At 54.6% G+C, this 20,830-nt stretch overlaps 8 protein-coding genes across 8 annotated transcripts; 2 read left to right on the top strand and 6 right to left on the bottom strand.

Moving 5' to 3' along the window:
- Window positions 1-10: 10 nt before the first annotated feature.
- Window positions 11-1,346, bottom strand: PG997_011575 (uncharacterized protein; the record flags this gene model as incomplete). Its single annotated transcript, XM_066815890.1, has 3 exons — window positions 11-920; window positions 975-1,106; window positions 1,171-1,346. 3 exons carry the CDS (start codon window positions 1,344-1,346, stop codon window positions 11-13), a joined length of 1,218 nt encoding a protein of 405 aa, XP_066665180.1.
- Window positions 1,347-2,327: 981 nt separating this feature from the next.
- Window positions 2,328-3,342, top strand: PG997_011576 (uncharacterized protein; the record flags this gene model as incomplete). Its single annotated transcript, XM_066815891.1, has 3 exons — window positions 2,328-2,686; window positions 2,763-2,861; window positions 2,967-3,342. 3 exons carry the CDS (start codon window positions 2,328-2,330, stop codon window positions 3,340-3,342), a joined length of 834 nt encoding a protein of 277 aa, XP_066665181.1.
- Window positions 3,343-3,920: 578 nt separating this feature from the next.
- On the bottom strand, window positions 3,921-4,469 carry PG997_011577 (uncharacterized protein; the record flags this gene model as incomplete). The annotated part of the gene is made up of 1 exon (XM_066815892.1): window positions 3,921-4,469. One exon carries the CDS (start codon window positions 4,467-4,469, stop codon window positions 3,921-3,923), a length of 549 nt encoding a protein of 182 aa, XP_066665182.1.
- A 514-nt stretch (window positions 4,470-4,983) lies between these two features.
- Window positions 4,984-6,300, bottom strand: PG997_011578 (cellulose-binding protein; the record flags this gene model as incomplete). The annotated part of the gene is made up of 1 exon (XM_066815893.1): window positions 4,984-6,300. One exon carries the CDS (start codon window positions 6,298-6,300, stop codon window positions 4,984-4,986), a length of 1,317 nt encoding a protein of 438 aa, XP_066665183.1.
- A 2,094-nt stretch (window positions 6,301-8,394) lies between these two features.
- On the bottom strand, window positions 8,395-12,762 carry PG997_011579 (uncharacterized protein; the record flags this gene model as incomplete). The annotated part of the gene is made up of 4 exons (XM_066815894.1): window positions 8,395-8,873; window positions 8,951-10,448; window positions 10,543-11,380; window positions 11,444-12,762. The coding sequence occupies 4 exons, from the start codon at window positions 12,760-12,762 to the stop codon at window positions 8,395-8,397; spliced, it is 4,134 nt and encodes a 1,377-aa protein (XP_066665184.1).
- Window positions 12,763-14,271: 1,509 nt separating this feature from the next.
- Window positions 14,272-14,610, bottom strand: PG997_011580 (uncharacterized protein; the record flags this gene model as incomplete). Its single annotated transcript, XM_066815895.1, has 1 exon — window positions 14,272-14,610. One exon carries the CDS (start codon window positions 14,608-14,610, stop codon window positions 14,272-14,274), a length of 339 nt encoding a protein of 112 aa, XP_066665185.1.
- Window positions 14,611-15,598: 988 nt separating this feature from the next.
- On the bottom strand, window positions 15,599-17,085 carry PG997_011581 (peptidase M24A- methionine aminopeptidase; the record flags this gene model as incomplete). Its single annotated transcript, XM_066815896.1, has 3 exons — window positions 15,599-15,742; window positions 15,797-16,953; window positions 17,043-17,085. 3 exons carry the CDS (start codon window positions 17,083-17,085, stop codon window positions 15,599-15,601), a joined length of 1,344 nt encoding a protein of 447 aa, XP_066665186.1.
- Window positions 17,086-18,661: 1,576 nt separating this feature from the next.
- PG997_011582 (uncharacterized protein) lies at window positions 18,662-20,798 on the top strand (the record flags this gene model as incomplete). Its single annotated transcript, XM_066815897.1, has 4 exons — window positions 18,662-18,929; window positions 18,979-19,366; window positions 19,433-19,900; window positions 19,976-20,798. 4 exons carry the CDS (start codon window positions 18,662-18,664, stop codon window positions 20,796-20,798), a joined length of 1,947 nt encoding a protein of 648 aa, XP_066665187.1.
- Window positions 20,799-20,830: the final 32 nt, after the last annotated feature.

A 20,830-nucleotide genomic window follows, 5' to 3' on the forward strand; every position in this document is an offset into this window, starting at 1 on the left:
CACATTAATGCTACGATTTCCATGTCATACTTATGCGTTTAGCGGACTGCCGCCTCGTAACCCTCATAACGACCTCCCGATCGGGCGTCATCATCCCCACGACCGTATCCTTGCGCTCCTTTGGCATGACAAACTCCTCTCCTTCCCGGGGTCTCATATCAAGAGTCGAAATCAGCCGGATAGCCAATGACATGGCCATGTTGGTCGCAAGGAACCGTCCGGGACATATCGTGCCGAACAGTCCAAAGACCCGCAGCTTCCTTTTCATATCCGGGTCGAACTTCCCATCCTGCGCCAAGAACCGCTCCGGCTTGAACTCGTCCACGTCATCGCCCCATACCGTCCGATCATAGTGGTGCGGTGTGAGTGGTGCCAGGGCGTAGGATCCTTTCGGCAGGTGGTACGTGTCGGCTAACGTAGTGTCTTCCCGCACGTACCGGCCCGCGAGGAACGTGCCGTGGAACCGCAACACTTCCAGCCATGTCGCGTGCAGGATAGGGCATATTTCGGATATCTCCGACAGGTCGATGGCGACGTCCTGGTCGTCGTTGCCCAGTTGATCGATCTCACGGCGAATCGAGTCCAATAGTTGATGGTCGTTGAGGATGTGGTACACCAGCCACGTCGTCGCGCTCATGATGTTGGGCCCGAGACCGGCAATGAGCAGCAGCTGGTAGTCGGTCCAGCCCTCAGGGGTCGACCCATGGTCTTGGCAAAGCCTGCGGATACGGTCCAGAAAGCCCCCGCCCCTCTTCTCACCCTGTGCTGCTGCCTGAGCATCGCGGCTCTCTTGTGAGTCTCTTTTAGGCGACGATAACTGCGCTAAGCGCTCGCGGACAATCCGTCTGGATTCCACCAGGCTCTTATCGATGAACCATGTCGCCGGGTTGTTGAGTTCCCGGACATTAAGTAAGAAATGGCTATAGCTATGTCAGTAGCAAGAAAAGCAAGACCACTAGAGATAAAATACGTACCGTAGATGTGTTAAAAACTTCGTCTCCTGAAAGGGTCCATCACTTGTTCCCCAGATGACCTTACCAACTGCCCCGACCAAGCACTTGAATACCCAGTCTTCAACATTGATTTCATCCGTCGAAACCTTTTCCCTGAAGTCTGATCGTCAGCATAGCTCTCTGGATGTATAGATAGGCATCAAAGGAGACGACGTACAAGTCAGACAGTATATAACCGTCTACCTTTTCGGCGTAGTGCCGAAGCCTCTGGCCGGGTATGAACTCCTCGCGAAACATGCGCGAGGCATGATGGCCAAGCTGGCGGCTCGCCTCGTCCTCCTCCTGCAGCAGCGCCGAAGAGAACTTGCCGAACCCGAGGCTCTTCCGGAACATGTCCAGGGCGAGCGGGTTGAGGCCGACATTCTTCAGTTTGGGGCAGGTACTTGGCGAGCTCCGGCTGGATCAAAGTGACTTTGGCCGTCCCCGTCCAGACAGCGAATATGGGCAGCTTGGTGGACGTGCTGTTTGTTGTGTTTTGAAGATCAGCTGGGGCTTCTGCATTTTTGACTCATTTCCAAGAGACTTTGGTGGCTCAACTTACCAAAGTCGGCTGTAGTAGCTCGACCCGTCTCTCGCATAGTAGAGTAAGTGCCCTAGAGCCGGGATATGCCGTAAGACCGGAACAGGCTTGGTGGCAGGAGCATCTTTCTGAAAGCCGGCAGTCCGGGTTCGGCGACGGATCACGACCAACACGGCGAGAAGTATCAACGTGATCGGCAAATAGCCAGGTAAGGCGACCAGTCTCAAAGACATCACTGAGGCGGGTTTTGGTGAATTCCAAAGAACCGATTCGCGCGCATCCCCATGTTTTGGGGCGGGTTGCCATAAAAAGTCTGGCTGTCTTTGAAGGAAAAGTGACTAAACTGCCGTTGAGCCCAGAACGCCGGGCCAGAGGCTAGAATTGGCTGGACATGGCGCTAACTATATGAGCTGAACTGCTGCGCTCGACGCGGCGTCCAACTTGGGAGCTGAAGTGCCTGACTATACAGGTGGGGCCATTCTAGAACACATACTATGCAGAGACGTGATTGGCCCACTAGGCCCTAAGCAGGTTTGGTGGCGTCAATCAGCCAGTTAGGTCCCGTCAATAGCGCAGGTGGCGAGCCTGCGCTAAGACGAGGCGCCATGGCAAATTACGACTTCCGGGGACCTGACTAAGTTGACTAAAGAGACCCTCACATGCTCGAGGTCAAACATTTGCGACATTAGGGGGTCATTATTAGTACTTGGGCAAGTCCAATGGGATTTTGGGAGGATATTTCGTCAATCTTTCCAACCCAGAGCAAGACAAAACATACAGAGTCGTTTGAAAACATGAAATTGTCTTGGAGTCAGGCGTTGCCCGCCGCGATCCTCGTTCTGGATGTGGCAACGGCGAGCAAGTGCAAGCACTCGCCCTCGGGTCTTTCGTCGTCATCGACCAGCATCTCCACAACCTCTTCATCGGAACCGGAGAACACATCCAGCTCCGTGTCTGTGGAGGTAATCATCACGACGACCATCGAGACTAGCTCTTCCTCGTCCTCGTCGGCGTCGGATGCTGAGTCGTCGAGTTCTTCCTCCGACAGCTCCAGTGCATCCTTCTCCGCCACCTCTACCACGTCATCAGCAACTTTGACGCAATCGTCATCATCCAGCGCCACGACCCTGAGCTCCTCGGTCGTCGTCGATCAGTAAGTTCGGAGTGGTTACACTTCCAATAATGGCAAATTGGCACAGCAGCAGTACTAACCAGGATTGTGTTAACAGATGCTCGGTTGGCCTATTGGATAGGGGCGGAGCACCGAACCTTGCAGACCGTCTGGCTGACTGCTCGGCTTACAATACGTGGACAGTAACACCATTGACGTAAGTTATCTTTAACCCAAGGGAAGGCACTGTTCAATAGCTCTATTACCCCTACTTGCCTCCTGCAGAAGACATTCGCCGTGACTAACATTCCCATTACTCCAGCTCGACTACCGCAACCGAATGGTACTCCACCAGCTGGTCCTTCACCTCGACCTCGACGGAGACCATCACCACCACCAGCCCGTCCCCCGTCCAGGTCTTCTCCAAGCGGACCATGACCCCACACGGCGGCGTGACGGCGACGGGCCTGGACGGGACCGTGACGGTGCGGCCCACGGACATCCCCACCTACATGTCGGCGTACTGCGGCGGGTACGAGGCCTACTTTGACGCGTGCAGCGAGGGGAGGCGTCATCGCGGCGACCAGCACGGCGCCCGTCGTCACGTCGACGACTACAGAGAGCTTGGTCCAGACCTGCTACGGCAACTACATCTTCACCAAGTACATCGGCATCCCCTTCCCGTTCTTTCCGGCTGATCCTGTAACTACGATGCCTTAGGGGTCATTTTTGCTTGTCATGGCTGAGGCTGCGAATAGTGACCATCCTGTGCTGGCTGGAGACTGGGGTGGTAATTAGGCAATTTGATTTGGAGGCGGTTTTGAATTAGTGATTTTGGCATTTATATCCCGTATTAAATGAATAATGAACTTAGGAGCCTTCCATCAAGATTCGATTTGTGTATAAAACCAAAAGTATCACAGAAGAATGAGGTATACTCCTCTGGCCCCCATACACCATAGGCCCACACCGAGCTTCTGTTCGTTCTAATACCGAACAATCCCGAACACCGCTGCCAACAAGGCGATGAGAGCCCAGGGGGCACGGAATAAGCTAGCCATCCGCCATAACCACCATTCGGCTTTGATGAGGGAACGAAGCAAACAGCGCGAACCCCAGATGCGGAGCCACGGTGCCCAGTCCTAGGACCGCCAGTATCGTGTCTGCGGCTCGGGTACTCATGGGTGGCTCGTCCGAGTTGGCGTTGTCCCGCATCATCCTCAGGCCCCGGGGCGGGAAAGGGACCTTGGATCCGTCTTTCAGGTTCTGCGACTTCTCATACCAGGCCAATGTACATGGCGAGAGCACGGACGAGAGTACAGACGAGATGGCCCAGTGTCAACACCTCGAGCCGGGACACAGGGAGCCTCGGGGGCAGCCTCCAAATACTGTTCTTGAACAAGAATCCGGAGGCTTGGATCAGGATCAACAGCTTAGCGACCCCGTCGGTCTTCGAGCGCATACTGAGCTGCTTGCTCCCCGGTATGCACCTTCCGAGGCATTCCCTGCCTTCTAGACTGGGTAGTTTCAACCCCAGTTGCGATTCCCGGAGTCTGAAGCTGCTAAACTCTTCGTCGTATTGGTTCTCACTCGTATCACGCTGTGAGTCCACAGTGGCTGCTCCTGATAAACCACGCCTGAGCCCCAACGCGAGGACGGCGCCCATGTCGATGGCGAACGCTTCTTTCAACGTCATGTCGGGCCACTGTTCGCCGCGAATGCGACGCGCTAGTCCGCGGGCCTTAAAGCGCTGCTTCAAGGCTTCTGCGGCGCCGAGCTCGGGGCAGAAGAACTGGATGAGGGACCAGGCGCTCTTAGTCGCCATCAGGTTCTCCGGGGTGTTGGAGTAGTTGACCGTCCAGAATGGCGAAGACGATAGTGAAGAGCCAGTCCATCAAGATGCTGAAGGTGCCGCGTCCGCAGATGGGCTCGGGGGCCCGGCCCACACCGGGCGCTTCGGACGTGCTGAGACAACACCCTATACTGAATAAGATAAGTGTGGATATGTGAACTTGGTTATAGTTCTACTGTCATGTTTTATTTCTTTTCTCTTTTTTTTTCTAATAATGTCAACTTGTCGGTAACATCAAGGCAATCACGGAGCCTGATGTTTGCTTTCGGGTCTTTCAAGCCACCGGGGTATAAGCTAATGCATGGCGTTTACACAGCCGCAGTAAGGCTACCCAGATGACGCTCTTTGCAGTTGGGTTCCCTGTTTTGATTTATACATTCATCCAATGTCTAGTGCGGAAATACGCCTCTAAAGAGCCATGCAAGGCTACATCCAGCTGCCAAGAAGGCTTCAGTGCCCAAGTTGCACAGCTGACCTCTACACCAGGCTAGCCTGCCTTCACCCGCACAATGACCCTCCGCCAAGTCGCCAGTGCCGGCACGCCATTATCCACAACGCGGAGCATGAGGTGGATATTTTTACCGCCAGCACCCTCCGGCACCACGAAGCTCACGTCCTCCGTCGCGGCGCCGTTCAATGTAAGTGTTTCCGTCCACCCAGCACCCAGGACACCTGTGTCCTGCGACCACGCGTAGCTGAGCGCGTCGCCGTCCGGATCTGTAGTGTCCGCCGCACTGACCGTGACGTTGGCCCCCGGAACGGCCTCGACGATGACAACATGGTAGGCGCTGTCGCCGTTCACCACCACCGCCGGGTTCCGATTGCCGGTCCCGCTGGCGGCCCACTCGATACGGGAGATGAAGTCATTCATCTGATCCTGCACAGTTCGCGAGATGGCCTCCTTGCATTGTGCGGCCGCATCGTCGCCTGTGTCCATGTACGCTCGCGTCTTGTTGTCGGGAGACAGCGTGTCGACAAAGCGACCCCCGAACCCCCACTGCGTCGGATCTTCCGGGTCGCTCACCCCCGGCCACGCATACACCCAACTGGATGTATCGCCCTCCACCGTGTACTTGTAGTCCGGGTACAGCGAGCCGAGCGCCCCCTTTCCCTGGACCCCGGTCTGGTACTGAGACCACCTGTCCCTGGCCTGCTGACCGAGGTAGCGCCAAGCCGTCTCGCTCCAGATATAAAACAGCTTCGAGCCGAAGGTCTTCCTCATCCAGGTCTGGGATGTGATGGGAACCTCGGTGTAGTCGTCGTTCGGGTAGAAAGGGCGGTCTTGGTCCGTGATGGTGTAGACGCGGACCCGGGACAGGAATGTGTCGACTTCTTCGGACGAGCGGGTCTTCTTCACGTCCCAAAGCGCCTGGGCGAGGGTGTTGCCGCTGCCCCAGAATGAGATCCACACCGGCCTGTCGTACTGATCGGCCCGGTCGATGACAGAAGTAACAAGCCGGCTGCCATTCGTCGCCTTGCCGTCGCCGACACCGCCCATCCCGCGCGTGGTCTGCCCCTCGGCCACAACTCTGCGCAGGTAGTCCGGGCTAGGCCAGTACCCGATGAATTGATCCGTCTCGTCGTCCAAGAACGCAGTCTGCCCGCTACGATTCATCAGGTTGGGCAAGTCCTGCTCGTACGCGTCAATGACGTCGAAGATGCGGTGCATCTCGGTTGATCCGTCCAGGTTCCAGCCCGTCACGGCCACGATGCCGTCGATCTGGAACGTGTCGACCACGGCGAGCAGGTGCACCAGCGACTGCATGTCGTCGGGCTCGACGTCGGACCCGACGACGTCCGTCATGGCGATCATTCGGGGCTTTGGCGTTGTCGTTGCATTGGTGGACGTTACGAGACCCGGCAGCAAAGTAGGGGTTGCTGTTGCAAAGACCACCAGGTTCAGGCAACAGAAGCCCCAAGGTTTCAAGCGGACCCCAACATCTTGACTAATGTTTGACGATATTCTCTTGGGTGAACTGGTGACGATAATCGGACCCGGTAACAAGCGTCATCATTCCTTCTTATAGATCGGATCCGTACCTGGGCCTCGGCTCTTCGATGCCAATGCATGGAAGATCCACAATCCCCGGCACGAGCTGCTCTCCACGCGGGGTATTGTCTCCATGTATAGTCGTGTGTTTGCGGGGTGCTGTTGATACTCCACATCGTGGAGAGGGGCACCTCCACAACACTGCGGTCAGTCTGGGGTACACAGGAATGCGCCTTTTACCTCTAGAGTTATGATGGCGTACTATTTCCGAGCAGTAGGGCATGATTGCTATGTATGTACTGTTAAGCCACTCTTTAAGAACATGGTGGGTTAGTCGAAAGGAGTGCAATAATCTCATAAACCAGCAACCCAACTATAGCTAAGAAAACTCTCCTCCAGACCGTCGGTGAAGAACAAAGTGGGTCGCTTATATTCAGGCTAAATACTTCTTAAGATGCATAGAATGTCAGACGAAATCCTGGAAGTTGCTCTACTGCAGTAGGAACTTAGACCGAAAACGGGTTCCCACGAGGAACCTGCCACTTCTGACTCGCCAACATCCCTGAGTGTCCACACAGCAAAGTACATGCATACTCAGCCCAATGTCACTTCTTCTTCTACCGGCTCCAGTGTCTCCCAAACCCGCTTGTACATCATGCCCAGGCCTTCTCTATACGCAATTCCGTTCTCTCGCTTCACCGCCATGACGTGGTAGATCTCTTCTCCTCCCTGGTTATCTGACCTCCCAGGACTTAGGTATTGATCCGGGTGGAAGAAAATGTCAAGTAGAGTGAATCCCTGGTCGGAACGATTTTGGTAGGGGACGAAGGATGCAAGCGCATACAACTCACACGGCTGCCCCTGCGTATACGCGAAGTCGGAGTCCGGCCACAGCATCAGCCCACGATCCTCGAGGCTCATACCCTCGAGACCCACCACACTGACGTTCAACAGCGCACCATGTGGAAATACGAATATACAAGCCCTCTTTTCAGCTGTACTTCCTAATGGCAGTATATGTTCCACCAGAGCATTCGTCCTACAGTGCGCCTAGACGGACGAAATCTTGCGAGTTGCCGTCAACAAAAAAAAAGAAAAAAAAGGAACATGCTGCCAGAAAATTGTGATGCTTTTGAGAGTTTCGAAGATCACACCTTTAAAATTGCAAAGTGTACTTGTGATATGCGGATGCAAGGAGAAATCGACACATTCAAATAGAGAAAATCAATTAATCATCCACAGTGATTTCCTTCTCACTCGAGACTCGCATCATGCCCTCAGTCTATCGCTGGAGGTCCTTTCTTTGCTTGTCGCCGCAGCTGGCGAAGCAAGTTTCTGGGACGTCCGACGTTATTCATCATTGGGCACTGTGGTAATGATCCAGTGTCACCACTACCCTTCGATTGATTTCCCGCTGGAATCACCCAAGCGTTCAAGAACGGAAGGTAAGGTGATGACCTATGATGACACTTTTGTGTATAAAGTTGAGCATCTCTCTAGGCTGGGGACCTATCCAGGGAGGTCTCGGCAGACGATATATTTGAAAAGGATCCATGACCCTCTCGAGAAAAAAAAGGCAGTAAACTTTTCAATCTCCACGAAAGGGTTTTTCCGACACCGAGTTTCTTATCCATCATTGATAGGATAATTAAGATTCATAGCATCTCTGGTTGGTTCAGGGATTTAAAGAACCAAGCTTAAACTCTGAATACAAGGATGAATCTTACTCACTGGAAGCTTTCATTCCTTTCTATGGCTTAAATAACACCCGGCGCGATTCTCCATGACCAGTCAAAGCTGCCGGCGGAGGCGATGGATACACCAGACGATGAGTCCTCCTCTTCCTCAGTCGACGCCGCATGAGGCGCAAACTCTGGTAGCATCGCCATCATCCTTTTATACACCTTCTTACGATATGAATCCCATTCCGGGTCCAGTCGCGTCGGCCCCATGGCGTAGCAGGATCCGCATGAACTCGAGGTCCATCCCTATGCTACTGGCGAGGGCCGTAAGATGCGTATAATCGGCAACCGCATTAATGTCGGCTCCCGCCTCCATGAGGGCCACCACGGCGTCCTCAAAGCCATCTCTGGCAGCTCTTCCCTCTTGGGAATACTGCATTAGGCAATGCATGATGATGGGATCACCGTCGACCAGGGCCGTTGGGTCCGCTCCATATTGGCCGACGAGGCGGCGGAAAATCTCGCCACGGGGGTTGGTCGCGTGGTCCCACAGAGTTGGGGAGGTGAGGCTGGTGTTGAGGGCCGTGGCACCGCGCGAGTGGAGGAGATCGACGGCGGCCCAGTTCTCAGCCGCAATGGCGAAGTTAAGGACCGTGGCCTTGGCACCTCTATCGTGAATCCAGCAGCATTCGCTCGATAAGATGTCTGGGTCGGACAAGTCAGGACGTGCTCGACGAGTTCCACGGTGCCGTCGCGAGTCACAGGGTTGCTGAGGCTCCTACCGCAGACAAGGTGGAGAGGGCGCCGCCCGTCGGCGTCGCACGTGCTAACGCGGGCGCCGCTTGCAATGAGATACCGAACGACCTCTGCGGGTGCATTGTGGCAGGCGGCTAGCAGCGCCGAGTGCCCTTCGAAATCTAACCCCTCGTTGGTGGCGTTCACGTCGGCGCCGCCTTGCACGAGAGCCCGCACCACGTCGAGTGATACGACGCGTGCGGCGCACGCAATGGTCAGGGGCGGTTGCTTGTAAAGTTCTTCGACAATATTGACATCAGCGCCGTTTTCGAGAAGAAACGAAACCAGCTTGGGTTTGGAAAGCCTGCAGGCGAAATGCAGAGGTATTTCACCATCGTTTTCCCCGGCCAGATTGACGTTGCAGCCACGGTCGAGAAGGGCACGAAGGACCTCGATAGCGGCGTCATCGTCTTCGTCATTGCCGCCGTCGCTGTCGCTGTCGCTGTCGCCGTCGTCTTGGCTGGTCCTCAAGTCGTTCGCATTATTACGCGAAGGGAAGTCAACCAGTGGGCCCACAGCCGTTGATGCCCCTGATGCTTCCAACATGTACAAAGAATCTTGCCGCACATGTGGTTCCAGCTGGGTTTTCACCATGTTTTCTGGGGTTCTTCGGCTGTATTTTTGCTGATCAATTGCCAATTTCCATCCGTAAAGAAACTCGGCTGGTGCATTCCCGTCCTCGATCAACCTCGACATAGTTTTGGAGCGGGGGTCGAGGCACTCGAGGAACAGCTTGATGCATGGAATGGCCGCCACAGTGATAGCCAAGTCCAGCGGCGTGTAGCCGTCTCCGTCTTGCAATGACACGTCAGCCCCCTTGGAGACGAGGTATTCGCAGATTCTCCTGTTGCCACAACAGGCAGCTATGTGAAGGGCACTGCGGTCCTTCAGCTCTCCCTTCACTGCGCCAAGCGGCGACCCGAGCTCGACGAGCATCTTGACTATAGCTAGCTGGTCGAACCGGATGGCCGACTCGAACAGCCTAATAGTGAAGCTCACAGTCATCACCACGGATGGCGTGGAGATCCACCGATGCTCTCTTGTGCCGCCACTATGGTAGTAGTCCTCGACCTTACCTCCAATCTTGTGTAAGAGACGTTCAATTTTCCTCGCAGGCATACCATCTCCTACAGGAGCTGTGGCCCCCTTCTGCAGGAGCGCCTCGACCGTTTCGTTATCTCCAGCCGCGGCCGCCAGGAAAATGGCCGAAAACTCCCGAGGGCGAGAACGCTCCCCATAATCGTAACCAGTTGGCAGCGAAGCGTGCTGCAGAAGCAGCGTGACGAGTGACTTGTCCGCACGAAAGGCTGCCCAATCTATCGGCGTCCAGCCACTCTCATCTTGCAAGCTGGCGCAGGCACCCGCAGCCAGCAGCCTTTCGGCCGCGGCCCCGTTGCCTTTCACGACAGCCCAGAAGAGAGGGGTCCAGCCCGCCTCGTCTGCTTTGTTGAGACCTATAACGTCTTTCTCCTCAGTGTCGCTGGTCTGGGACACGTCATCCCCAGAGTCCGTGGCCATGGGACTAACGGTGGCCGCGTGCTCAAGTAAGATATCAATCAATTCTAGGTGCCCGTATGACGAGGCACCACATAAAGGGCGTCCACCCTTGGTCATCAGCTTGGGTCACGTTCTTCGGGACCAAGTCTCTAGCGAGCAAGCTCTTCGCAGTTATAGGTAGGCCACGGCCACAGGCAACCTGAAGAGCTGTAGATCCTGTCGGCAGCGAGTCAAAGATCCTCTGTTGCAATTCCTTGTCGTCTCTCTTCCGGTAGTAGAAACCCTGGGCCAGGCACTGGCGAAGAACTTCGTCGGTAATGAAGGATATTATCTGGTCAATGACAACATCCTCGACCTGCCGGGCGTGGTCGGCCCAGTGCTTGGCGGCATAGTCGAGCAGACTAAAATATTCCCTCCGCTTCTCGAGGGTCTCGAGACTTTGGCATGGACCTTGATCCCTCATGGTGGAAAAGGACAGGTAGCACAGGCATGTCTTGGAGATGAGCAAGTGTGCCGCGGCGGAGCCAAGTTCCGGGCTGCTGCGGAAAAAGTCGTACGCCGTCTGGTGGAAGAGACTGTAGATTCCTTCAGGGTTGGAGACAACGATGCCCAAACAGCAAGCCTGGAGCAGCTCCCCCGGAGTTAATCCATCGTCATCAAAGTCGTCGTCGCCTAGCTCCGTCGCCAGTGCGTGTTGGATCTCCGATTCACGTAGAGGACGCTGCGAGTAGCACAGCCATAGGAGCAATTTGCGTGCCAGGTCGGCACTGGCCGCGTTGTTGGACATGATCCGCGTCAGTGTTTCCTCATACATTTTGGTAAGGTCGCAGTGGGGTTCTTCGAGGAACTTCTTGATCTGACGGATATTGTTGATGCTGGACGGGGCGAGGATGTCCATCATCAGACGGGCCAGCAGAAATCTGCACAGCCAAGTCAGCAATCAGGAGGCCACTTTCCAGAACCTAAGCTTTCGCAAAACTCACATTCCATCTGCGTCTTGGACGACTTTGGCAACGATGGCTTCTTTGAAGCTTTCGGCCCGGGCGACGCGCTTTTCAATTCCCTGAAGTCGTCTCGTGACATAGCTTCTCAGATCCGAATCTGGCGCTCTAACTTTCAACTCGGAGCTGCAGTCACCGAGCTCTGCGCGGATGTCGGCAAGGTCGCGACTCGCCACGAGAATACGTGTGCCAATGGACGCGGCCTTGGTGATGAGCTGCAGAATCTCGTGTCTAGCCTCTAGACCGGCGAGTTCCTCGGCGCACTCGTCAAGGCCGTCGAGCACGATCGCGAAGCGTGAGTCGGATGACAAACATTCATCCAAGAAGATGCGTAAAAGTTCCTCAAGACGTAAACTGCGCCCGCTTCTCTTTGTGTCCTGGTACTCCTTGCACTTTTGGAGGTTGGCCACTACTGAGTCACTCTGAAGAGCGGCTTGACGCATGAGATGGCGAATGATTACGTCTGGAGACTGCGTCTGGGAGTCTCGATGGTCACAGAAGTGGGAGATCACGAGTGTCTTTGGCGAGCCCGAAGTCTGCGACGGTTGGTTTTGGATACGCGATATTGCCTGCGACATCAAGACACTTTTCCCACTGCCAGGCGGTCCCAAGCACCATAGGACAGGTCTTCGCCTGGCCCCGGAATCGACCCAATCCAGGAATACTGCCGAGTCAAAGAGCCAGGCCCCAGTCCCTTGATACGAGGGTAGCCTGTCTACCCCAAGCCGCCATGTTTCCATGGCTTCGGGGAAGATCCACTCGAGAAGGGCCTGAGTGGCCTGGCCACGTTTCCCGCTTGCCATGCCGTCCTTGATGTCTCGCACGACGCTTCTGGTCTCGACAGCCACCTGATGCGACTTGACGGACACGTCCAAAGTGTCGGCGGCGATGAGGGCGGCGAACATGTCCCGGAACTCTTGGAGCTGCTTGACGAGGTCGGCTGACTCGGCATTCTTAAACGGCCAGGTGAGCGCATGGCGCTTCTTGATCTTGCCGTCGTCGTGGAACAGCGCCTCAAGCCGGCCCCGTACCTTGTCGATGCTCTGCTCGCATCTCTTCACATCGTCCTTTGCCATCAGCTGTGGCTTTCGCTGGAGGATCAATGCGAGATCTCCATCTGCCGAGCTTTCCTGGATACGTGCCAGCACGTCGCGAAGGAGCGACAGCGACCGCAGGCACTGCAGAACCGCCTCTCCGGCGTGGCTGACTTCGGCAACATACTTGCAGGTGAGCCGGGTGGCCTCGATTGTGAGGCTGACAAGCCCAGCTACTGCCGAGGCGATCGACAAGGGGTCGGACATGCTGCGACAACGAACACGCGAACAATAGTTCTCTCGACTTTTGCTCTATTCTTGTTTGGTTCTTGTTCACTCTCTAGGCTATGTGGTATGTGGTATGTATAGTACTTATAGGTGTTGGGGATCGTGAGGGGCTGCCCCGTTGTGAAGCCATGCTGTGCTGGGAAGGTGGCCTCCCAGCAAAAAAAGAGAGAAAGTTGTTTGATTGGGCCAGAGTGTGCCAACACTTGATCGTGACTGCAGCAAGGAATAGAACCTGGTGTCAGCAATATACAGACACTAACTTGCTGTGCCGCACCGCGAGTCATTCGCACGATTGGGTGTGGGGTGACATGAAGTTCGGCCTGAGGTCTCGACGCGTCGTTTGGTAAAATCACCGTCTTAAACACTTTCTCTCTTCACGCACCAATTCTTCAAAGGAACCTGTTAACGTTATATGTATTTTTAAGCCGCAAATGGGTTGCATCTTGCCACCAAACTATCTTATATCATTAGACTAGGTGTAGAGGTTTGCTCGGTGAGTGTTTAAAATAGAGGTATCGGTTGCATTCGATATTACGTGCATGTTCATTTTCAGATTCAAGAATCTCATTTACGATAGCATGGCAGCGAATAACTCGTGGTCTGGAAAAGAGGCCAAATCCCGTTGAGGTCCAACATCGACCCGGGTCGGGAACCCATAGAACTAACTACATTTTATTATTTGCACTCAGCATGGCAATGCTTTCCAGGTGGTCTCCGACATGACTTTGATAGTGTCTGTAACCCAAAAGCCTCAATCCACAAAGCGGGCAATGATACATGTGACGCGAAGTAACGATGTGGGTTCCCCTATTGACCATCTCCCTCAACGCGTTGACGTCCCCATCCCGGCCCAGTATCGGCCGCAACCCGTGATCAACGCCTGCATCGCCAGCACCATTGCCATCCCAGCGCGGGATCTCCAGCAGTATGGCTGCTACGCCGTGATAATGCTTGTTTCGACCGTGCCCTGCTAGGTGCGTCGCGCAAATGTGCTCTTCTAGCTCGTCGCGGAGTCGGAATAGCCGCTGCATCTCTTTGCACCCGGCGACGGGACAGAGATGCACCGTTTCGCAGTGGGCGGTGCGGATGTGCGAGCGCCACTTACCGCGATCTGCGTACGTCCGATTCGGGGTGCGGCAGTCGTCCACGAGGCAGACGAACGGGCGAAGATCCGCGAAGACGTGTTTCCTGTCCATCGGGGAAAGTAGCACATGCATCAGTTAGAATCGCTGTGGCGTTCTTCTTCGCCGCAACACATCGTGAGGAGATTAGGGGTGGGATGCTGATCGAAAGGGGCATAATGTTGGGGGTGTTTTAGACCAACGCCAAAAAGGGGGAGGTAGGGTTCTCTCTTACCTCCAGTCATTCCCTGCCATAGAGTTGGGCCTTATCACCTCGCCGCACATCCAGCAAGTGCACTCAGCGTGGCGCGGCTTCTGGGGCAGTTCTCGGCTCATATTCTGGAGCGCTTGCTGCATCGCCTCTTGGCTAAGCCACAGCGACGTCGAACCCTCGGCCCCTGGGTGAGAGCCTCGTCCATGTAGGGAAGCCCTGCCTCCGGCAGACGACGTCCAGCAACCGCCGCAGAACCCGAGGCGGCTTGGGCTGTCCTACCACTGATGGCGGTATGCCTGTCGGCGCATATATCCGGAGGATGCTGCTAGAAATCCTGGCAGTCGTGGCCTCCTGAATGGCATCATCGTACGCGATGTCCCGCCACTTGAATCCCGGCATGCTCTCCTTGCTCAGCGCCTCTCTACCAGCATTTAGCAGCCCCTCCCACGCCTGCTGAATCCGTGCTTCGGCTCGCAAAATCTGCTGTCTCATCTTGGCCCTTCGTGCCTCCTCGGCCTGATTTATAGCCTCTTTCTCATCCGTCCCCTCTACTGCTTGCAATGGGGACTGTTGAAAGGCTTGAAGAGCCTGTCGGACTCGTATTTTGGCTCCCCGGGCTCGTACCTTTAGTTCCCTGGATCGATCTTCGACCAGGCGAGACAAGGTAATGACTTGAGGGGGAAACCCGCGCCATGTTAGCATCTGCTTCCTATTCACGAGACCAGAGACCGCCAGTGTGCTGAGCCGGAGTGCTCGGCCATCCAAATACCGTGACACAATATCAGGCTGGGGGATTAAACACACACAAACACACACATACCTTCCCGGCTGAGCACCACTTCAAACGCCCTGTCCACCGCGCCCATCAGCCGGGCCTCGCATTCCCCCACTCTTTTCCCTTGAGGTACAGTAGGGTCCGAGTCCCAGGTGTACCCAGATCCTCCCATTCATCGCACCAGGCCCTCATGGGTTTGAGCCGCTCATTGACGGAGTCTGGTAGCGACAGATCTTGCAAAATGGGAAAGGCCGTGTGCAGCTTGGCATAGCTTTCTTGGAGCTCAAATATATTGATACTACTTGGCCGGGTCATGGTTTCTGCTAGGCATAAACGTGTGGGGGTGGGGAAAAACACTACGACGTGAAACCTCGTCGTTTACTTATTAAAGAGATCGCATATCATGATGGAAGAGGAGGTTCAATTCGAGTCGGGGCTGGACGCAAGCCTATGAGGTTCAGATTCATTGTCATGCTGTTTTCCACTTTGTCGCATAGCCGTTGGTTTGCCCGACAAATTCTACGACCAACATATAAATTGACAAAGAGATCGTGTGTGTACATCAAACCAACCGTGAACCTGGCACGATCGATTTGGTGTTCAATCGCTGAGATGGAAGAGTGGGACACGCAATTGCTGTTCAGGGATCACAGAAAACCAGTTTGAGCATGTTGTCATACAATTTCATTTTGATATTTTGAGAACCTAGTAATCGTCTCCACGGCTGATGACCTCCTTGACGGTAGGTCGCAGCAGGATCGTGTGCTCCCATTGAGCAGAGTAGGAGCCCTTCTTGTCCACCAACGGGGGGTAATCTTCGACAATCCCGGATTGTACGAGATTATTGAGCTGGAGCACAAGTTAGTATTGGATATGCCCCTTGAGAAACTCAGGGTTACTTACGCCTAATAAGTACTTCTCCTGTCCGATGCGATCGAGATACCTGCGGCAGAAGGGGAGAGTGCTGAAGTTGTTCTTGATCACCCTGAGAAGCGACTTGGCCGAGTTCAGGCGCAGGTCAACCTTGGGCGCGTCTTGGCGGAGAGCGTAGTGAGAGACCTCACCCGAGTCTGTGACGTGGCCAGTACCAGTGGTGCCGAAGGTCTCGATGGCGAAGACATCGCCCTCCTCCATCTTGGTGGTGTCGGACGTCTTGACGATCGGCACGCTCTTGGTGCCGTGGATGCTGTAGGGGTGGATGGTGTGGCCGGCGAGGCCGCGGATCGACTTGACGGGGTACGAGGTGCCGTTGATCTCGCACTCGTAGCTCTCCATGGCCTCCTGGATCAGGCCGCCGAGCTCGCCCAGGCGGACGTCGATGCCGGCGTTCTTGACGCCCGTGTTGGTCGCGTCCTTGACGGCGGCCAGGAGGTTGTCGTACATGGGGTCGAAGGCCATGGTGAAGGCGCTGTCGACGATGCAGCCGTTGACGTGGACGCCGATGTCGACCTTCATGACGTTGTTCTGCTGCAGGATGGTCTTGTTGCCGGCGTTGGGGCTGAAGTGGGCGGCGATGTGGTCGAGGTTGAGGCCGGTGGGGAAGCCCATGCCGGCCTTGATGGCGTCGCCCTCGGCGAGGCCGTCGTGGCCGACGAGGCGGCGGACGCTGTCCTCGATGCCGTTGGCGATCTCGGTCAGGCTCTGGCCGGGCTTGATGTTCTTCTGGGCCCACTGGCGGACCTGGCGATGGGTCTCGGCGGCGTGGCGGTAGTCGCTGAGCCACTCGGTGTTGAGGGTCTCGAGGTGGCGCTTCTCCTCGCTGGTGGTGCGGTAGCGGTTCTCGTCGACATACTCCTCCTCCTGGCCGGCGGGGTAGCTGTTGTTGGGAAAGAGGGTCGAGATCAGGACGCTCGGCGGGTCGGTCTGGGCGGTCGGGGCCTTCTTCTTCTTCCGGGGCTTGCGCTTCTTGTTCTTCTTCTTCTTGGCGGCGCCCTCGGCGGTGCCGGCGGCGGCGTCGTCGCCATCGTCGTCCGAGTCTTCGCCGCCCGAGTGCTCCTCAGCAGCAGCGGCGCCATTTGCGGCGGCAGCCTTTGCGTCGGCTGCGTCGGCGCCGTTGCTGACTGCGCGCGAGCAAACACAAACACATACAATTAGACCAAATGATTCATCGCAATTGATAGGGACAAAACGCGACGACGGCGTGGCTTACCACTCAGCTTCTTGAGCTCGTCTACCGGAGCTTGCGCGGCCATTTTGGGGATTTGTGCGCGAATGGACTGGGAATATCCGTCACAAGTTTTGGCTGCTTGCGACCTTGTACCCCGCCAACTTTTGTAGTGCCCGCCGCCTGCAGCGATAAGATAACGAACGGGAATCGTCAAAGGGCGTCAACCAGCACCAACAAACACCCAACAGGCATTTAGTGGAGGCTCCAACGGCGCAACCACCAGTGCATCGGCCCTACTACCTGCAAAATGGTCGCCAGGATGTTAACCAGACATATGTACATGTAAACAAGTACTTAGGCAGGTAATTATAATTCAATGGAACATTCTATGTCACGAGATGCCAAACAGAGGACTGCCCACAATCGGCGCACTACATACTTATGTATGTAGATTGAAGACACTTGACACGAGCTTATGCACCACCACGTAAAACAGGTGGATAGGTACATTTCGTCTCTAAGGTTACTGAGGTCCTTTGGGAGCCGTCAGGCTAGGACTTATTCCATCCTCGGTGCTCCAATCCTCCGATGATTCCTCTTTTCAGTGGCTTGCTTGCTACGGCTAGTGTCACGCCCGACGATGTTATCGAGCCTGCAATATTGCTGGGCGAGGGCACCCACCTAACCTTTGTGGATAAATATCGAATCCTTAGCTCGGCATGTTAGAGCCTTGAACGTTTATGGATCTCCGGGGTTGTTCTAAGAGTACGGAGTATTGGTGATCCAATTTCGAGTTTTAAAGATGATAACCCGTTCGATTGGCATCAGGTTGTATTGAGCTGTCAATGCTATGCTGTGGAAGCAGATTGTTCTTTACTAAGCAACACGGCCGTGTCATTTCCGAGCCTCAATCCATTACGGCAATAGAGATGTAATCAATACACCGGGACGTATTAGCTGCTTCGTGCCAGCTTTTATCGAAAGGGGTGGTCTTCATTGGCTATGGAAGTCATACTGTGCAACTGCATGACACTATTGGATGCCGGCAGTAAAATGAGTAGTGTTGCCTCTCTGTGAAGGAACGTCGGGAAGCAACCTCAAACATTCCTACGTAAAGAGTGAGTGAGGAACTATGCATGGGGACTGACAGATATGATGAGGCTCGATATTGTATCACCATGTGCTGGATCCTACGATCCTGAGAGGACAATAGCACACCATTTTACAGACACCACTTATAGGGTATCCATGCCCAGGGCATTTGTGAGCAAAATGTGAGCACACCACCTTCGAACTATCTCCGGCCTTCTTGGAGTGCGGTTGCACGAGTTCTCATCGACCAGAATCCAGGGCCTCATGTTGTAGGTTTACTTGAAAAGATATAGGAACCCATTTCAGATTTCCAAGTAGTTTTGATGGAATTTATAGACTATGTGGTATTCTTAGCCGTGATTTCGTCGCTCAATAGTTTTATATATAGGGACTCTCGCAAAAATCAATATGCCTTATGCGCCGACCTTGTGTCACGCAATCGGACTAGTGTTCGGGACATTATTCCCGCGGCTAGGACAGCTCCTACGTTACTTTCGCCAAGCACAAAGCAGGTCTCCCGCTGGTAAACGCCACAGCAAATTTATCTACCTGTAAGCATCTCGTCCATCATGTATTATCCCCGCTTTCGTGAGGCGACTGACCCGCAAAGTCCATTGAATCAATCTCCTGATTACCAGGATATCCGCCTGCTTTTCATCGAACCTGCACGGAGCGACGAGTCTAGAGTATCCTGTCGAGTAGAGTACCACAACACAAGCGAGGCAGACTGGTCACCCCAATGGCGTGAAGTTGTCGCTTCCCTGGGCCGGCCAGTGCGGGCCAGTGATCGTCTAAAATGGCGAAAGGCCAGACCAGATGTCGGCAGATATACGTGGGGTGACTACTATGCCCTAAGCTACACTTGGGGGAGACATGAATGATACAGTGCCGATCTTCCTCGACGGTCATGACTTTCAAGTTACCAGAAACCTTGAAAGAGCCCTGCGAAACCTTCGGGACTCCAACACGCTGTCTGAAAGATTTCTTCTCTGGGTCGACGCGCTCTGTATCAATCAGGACGATGCGGAGGAGCGAGCTGTGCAGGTTGCCAGGATGCAAACGATATACACTTCTGCTATCGAAACGGTCGTGTTTCTGGGCTCAGGCGACCCGGCAGTTGAGGCTGCTTTGCGTTTTATCAACGCTGCTGGGAGCGCATGGAACGACCCTCCAAAGTTGCACGTAGCAATCGACAAATACCTCGCAGAAGCCACTGTAAATATTGGAGACCAAATCATAGCATTGGTTGAACTTCCTTATTGGTGGCGACAGTGGTGAGTTTCTGAAGACCGGCGTTCCTTGGAATGACTATATCATTATCTTACTTACTTGGCTTCCAGGATACTTCAAGAATTGGTGGCAGGAAGTGACGAAAAGCCGTTTTTCTATGGAAAGGTCCAAACAACGTCGAAGCGCATCTGGCAAGTATTCAACCAGTTCGAGCGCAGGAACAGGCATAGGCTTCCTCGATGTGCCGCATTCTGGGACGCCGTCGACAAACACCCAAGACATTACAGGCATCCGGGTGAAGTCAAGACGTTCGGCGAATTCGGCGGGCCGATTGGACGTCGCAAATTTGCCTTCGCCAGTGATGGCGAAACCAGTATGAATACGTACCAGACATTGACCACGGCACGCAAGGATAGTGCCACGAACCACCGCGACTACGTGTACGGTCTACTAGGACTGGTGGACAAATCTATATCCAGTCATGCCAAAGTCGACTATGGAGCTACAGTGGGCGATGTCTACAAAGACTTCACCAAGATTATCATTGACACAGAGAAGAGCCTTGAGATACTGGGACAGTGTGATAGTTTTGGCTTGCCAAGTTGGGTGCCGCGAATGAACATCAACTCGCCCTGGTATTGACACATCCACAGCGAGGAAGAACCCCCGTACAATGCCAATCTTGGGAGAAAAGCAATTTGCTACTTCGAATCACTTCCCCAAGACAGCCCGGAGGCTCCTCCCATTGACTTGTTGCACACCAAGGCTTTGATCGTGGATCTTTTGGACGGCCTGTCAACAGCCAACCTGGAAACCGACTTCCGCGATGAGAACAAACTTTACAAAGGCGGCTACGCGGAGGAAAGCTTCCCCACCAGCAGTGCTAACGCAAATAATGCCTACATGTCTGACGCCGCCCTGGAAGAGGCGCTCTGGCGAGTCGCTGGCGGGAACCGCGATGTCCGAGGCATCATTCCTGCCCCTAGTCATTTCAAGCTCCTCCTATCCACCGAACTCTTGGAAGAGCACTACGACTTCGTTGAAAAGGGGAGTCCAAATTCTTGGGTCAACTGGGTCCGCCGTAACGCCGATATGAAGATTGCTGGCAAAGCCCTATTAGAGCACTTCCGGCCCGCAGGCTTGGCCAATATGGAGGTAGGCGAGGGGGAATCCAGCATCAAGAATGCGAGCAGCGCGATATATCGATTCGAACAAGCGTGTTGGTCTAGGCGTATTGCTGTTACTGACAAAGGGTACCTGGCACTTGTACCCTGGTATGCACAGAAAGGGGACTCCGTTGTTGTTCTGCCAGGCTGTTCGTTTCCGGTTCTGCTGAGGCCATTGGAGCAGAAGCTTCTAGTAGGAAACACCTTTCGACTTATAAGTCCGTGTTACTTGCATGGTGTGATGGATGGCGAATTGTGGAGGGATGTGGATATGGGCGCCAGGAAGCTGGAGGATGTTGTCTTGGTTTAGGTCAGATTGATTGATTACCTAGATAGTATTTG

The sequence above is a fragment of the Apiospora hydei genome (assembly GCF_038363865.1).
Source record: "Apiospora hydei strain CBS 114990 chromosome Unknown utg000008l_segment0_segment0, whole genome shotgun sequence".
Classification (NCBI taxonomy): domain Eukaryota; kingdom Fungi; phylum Ascomycota; class Sordariomycetes; order Amphisphaeriales; family Apiosporaceae; genus Apiospora; species Apiospora hydei.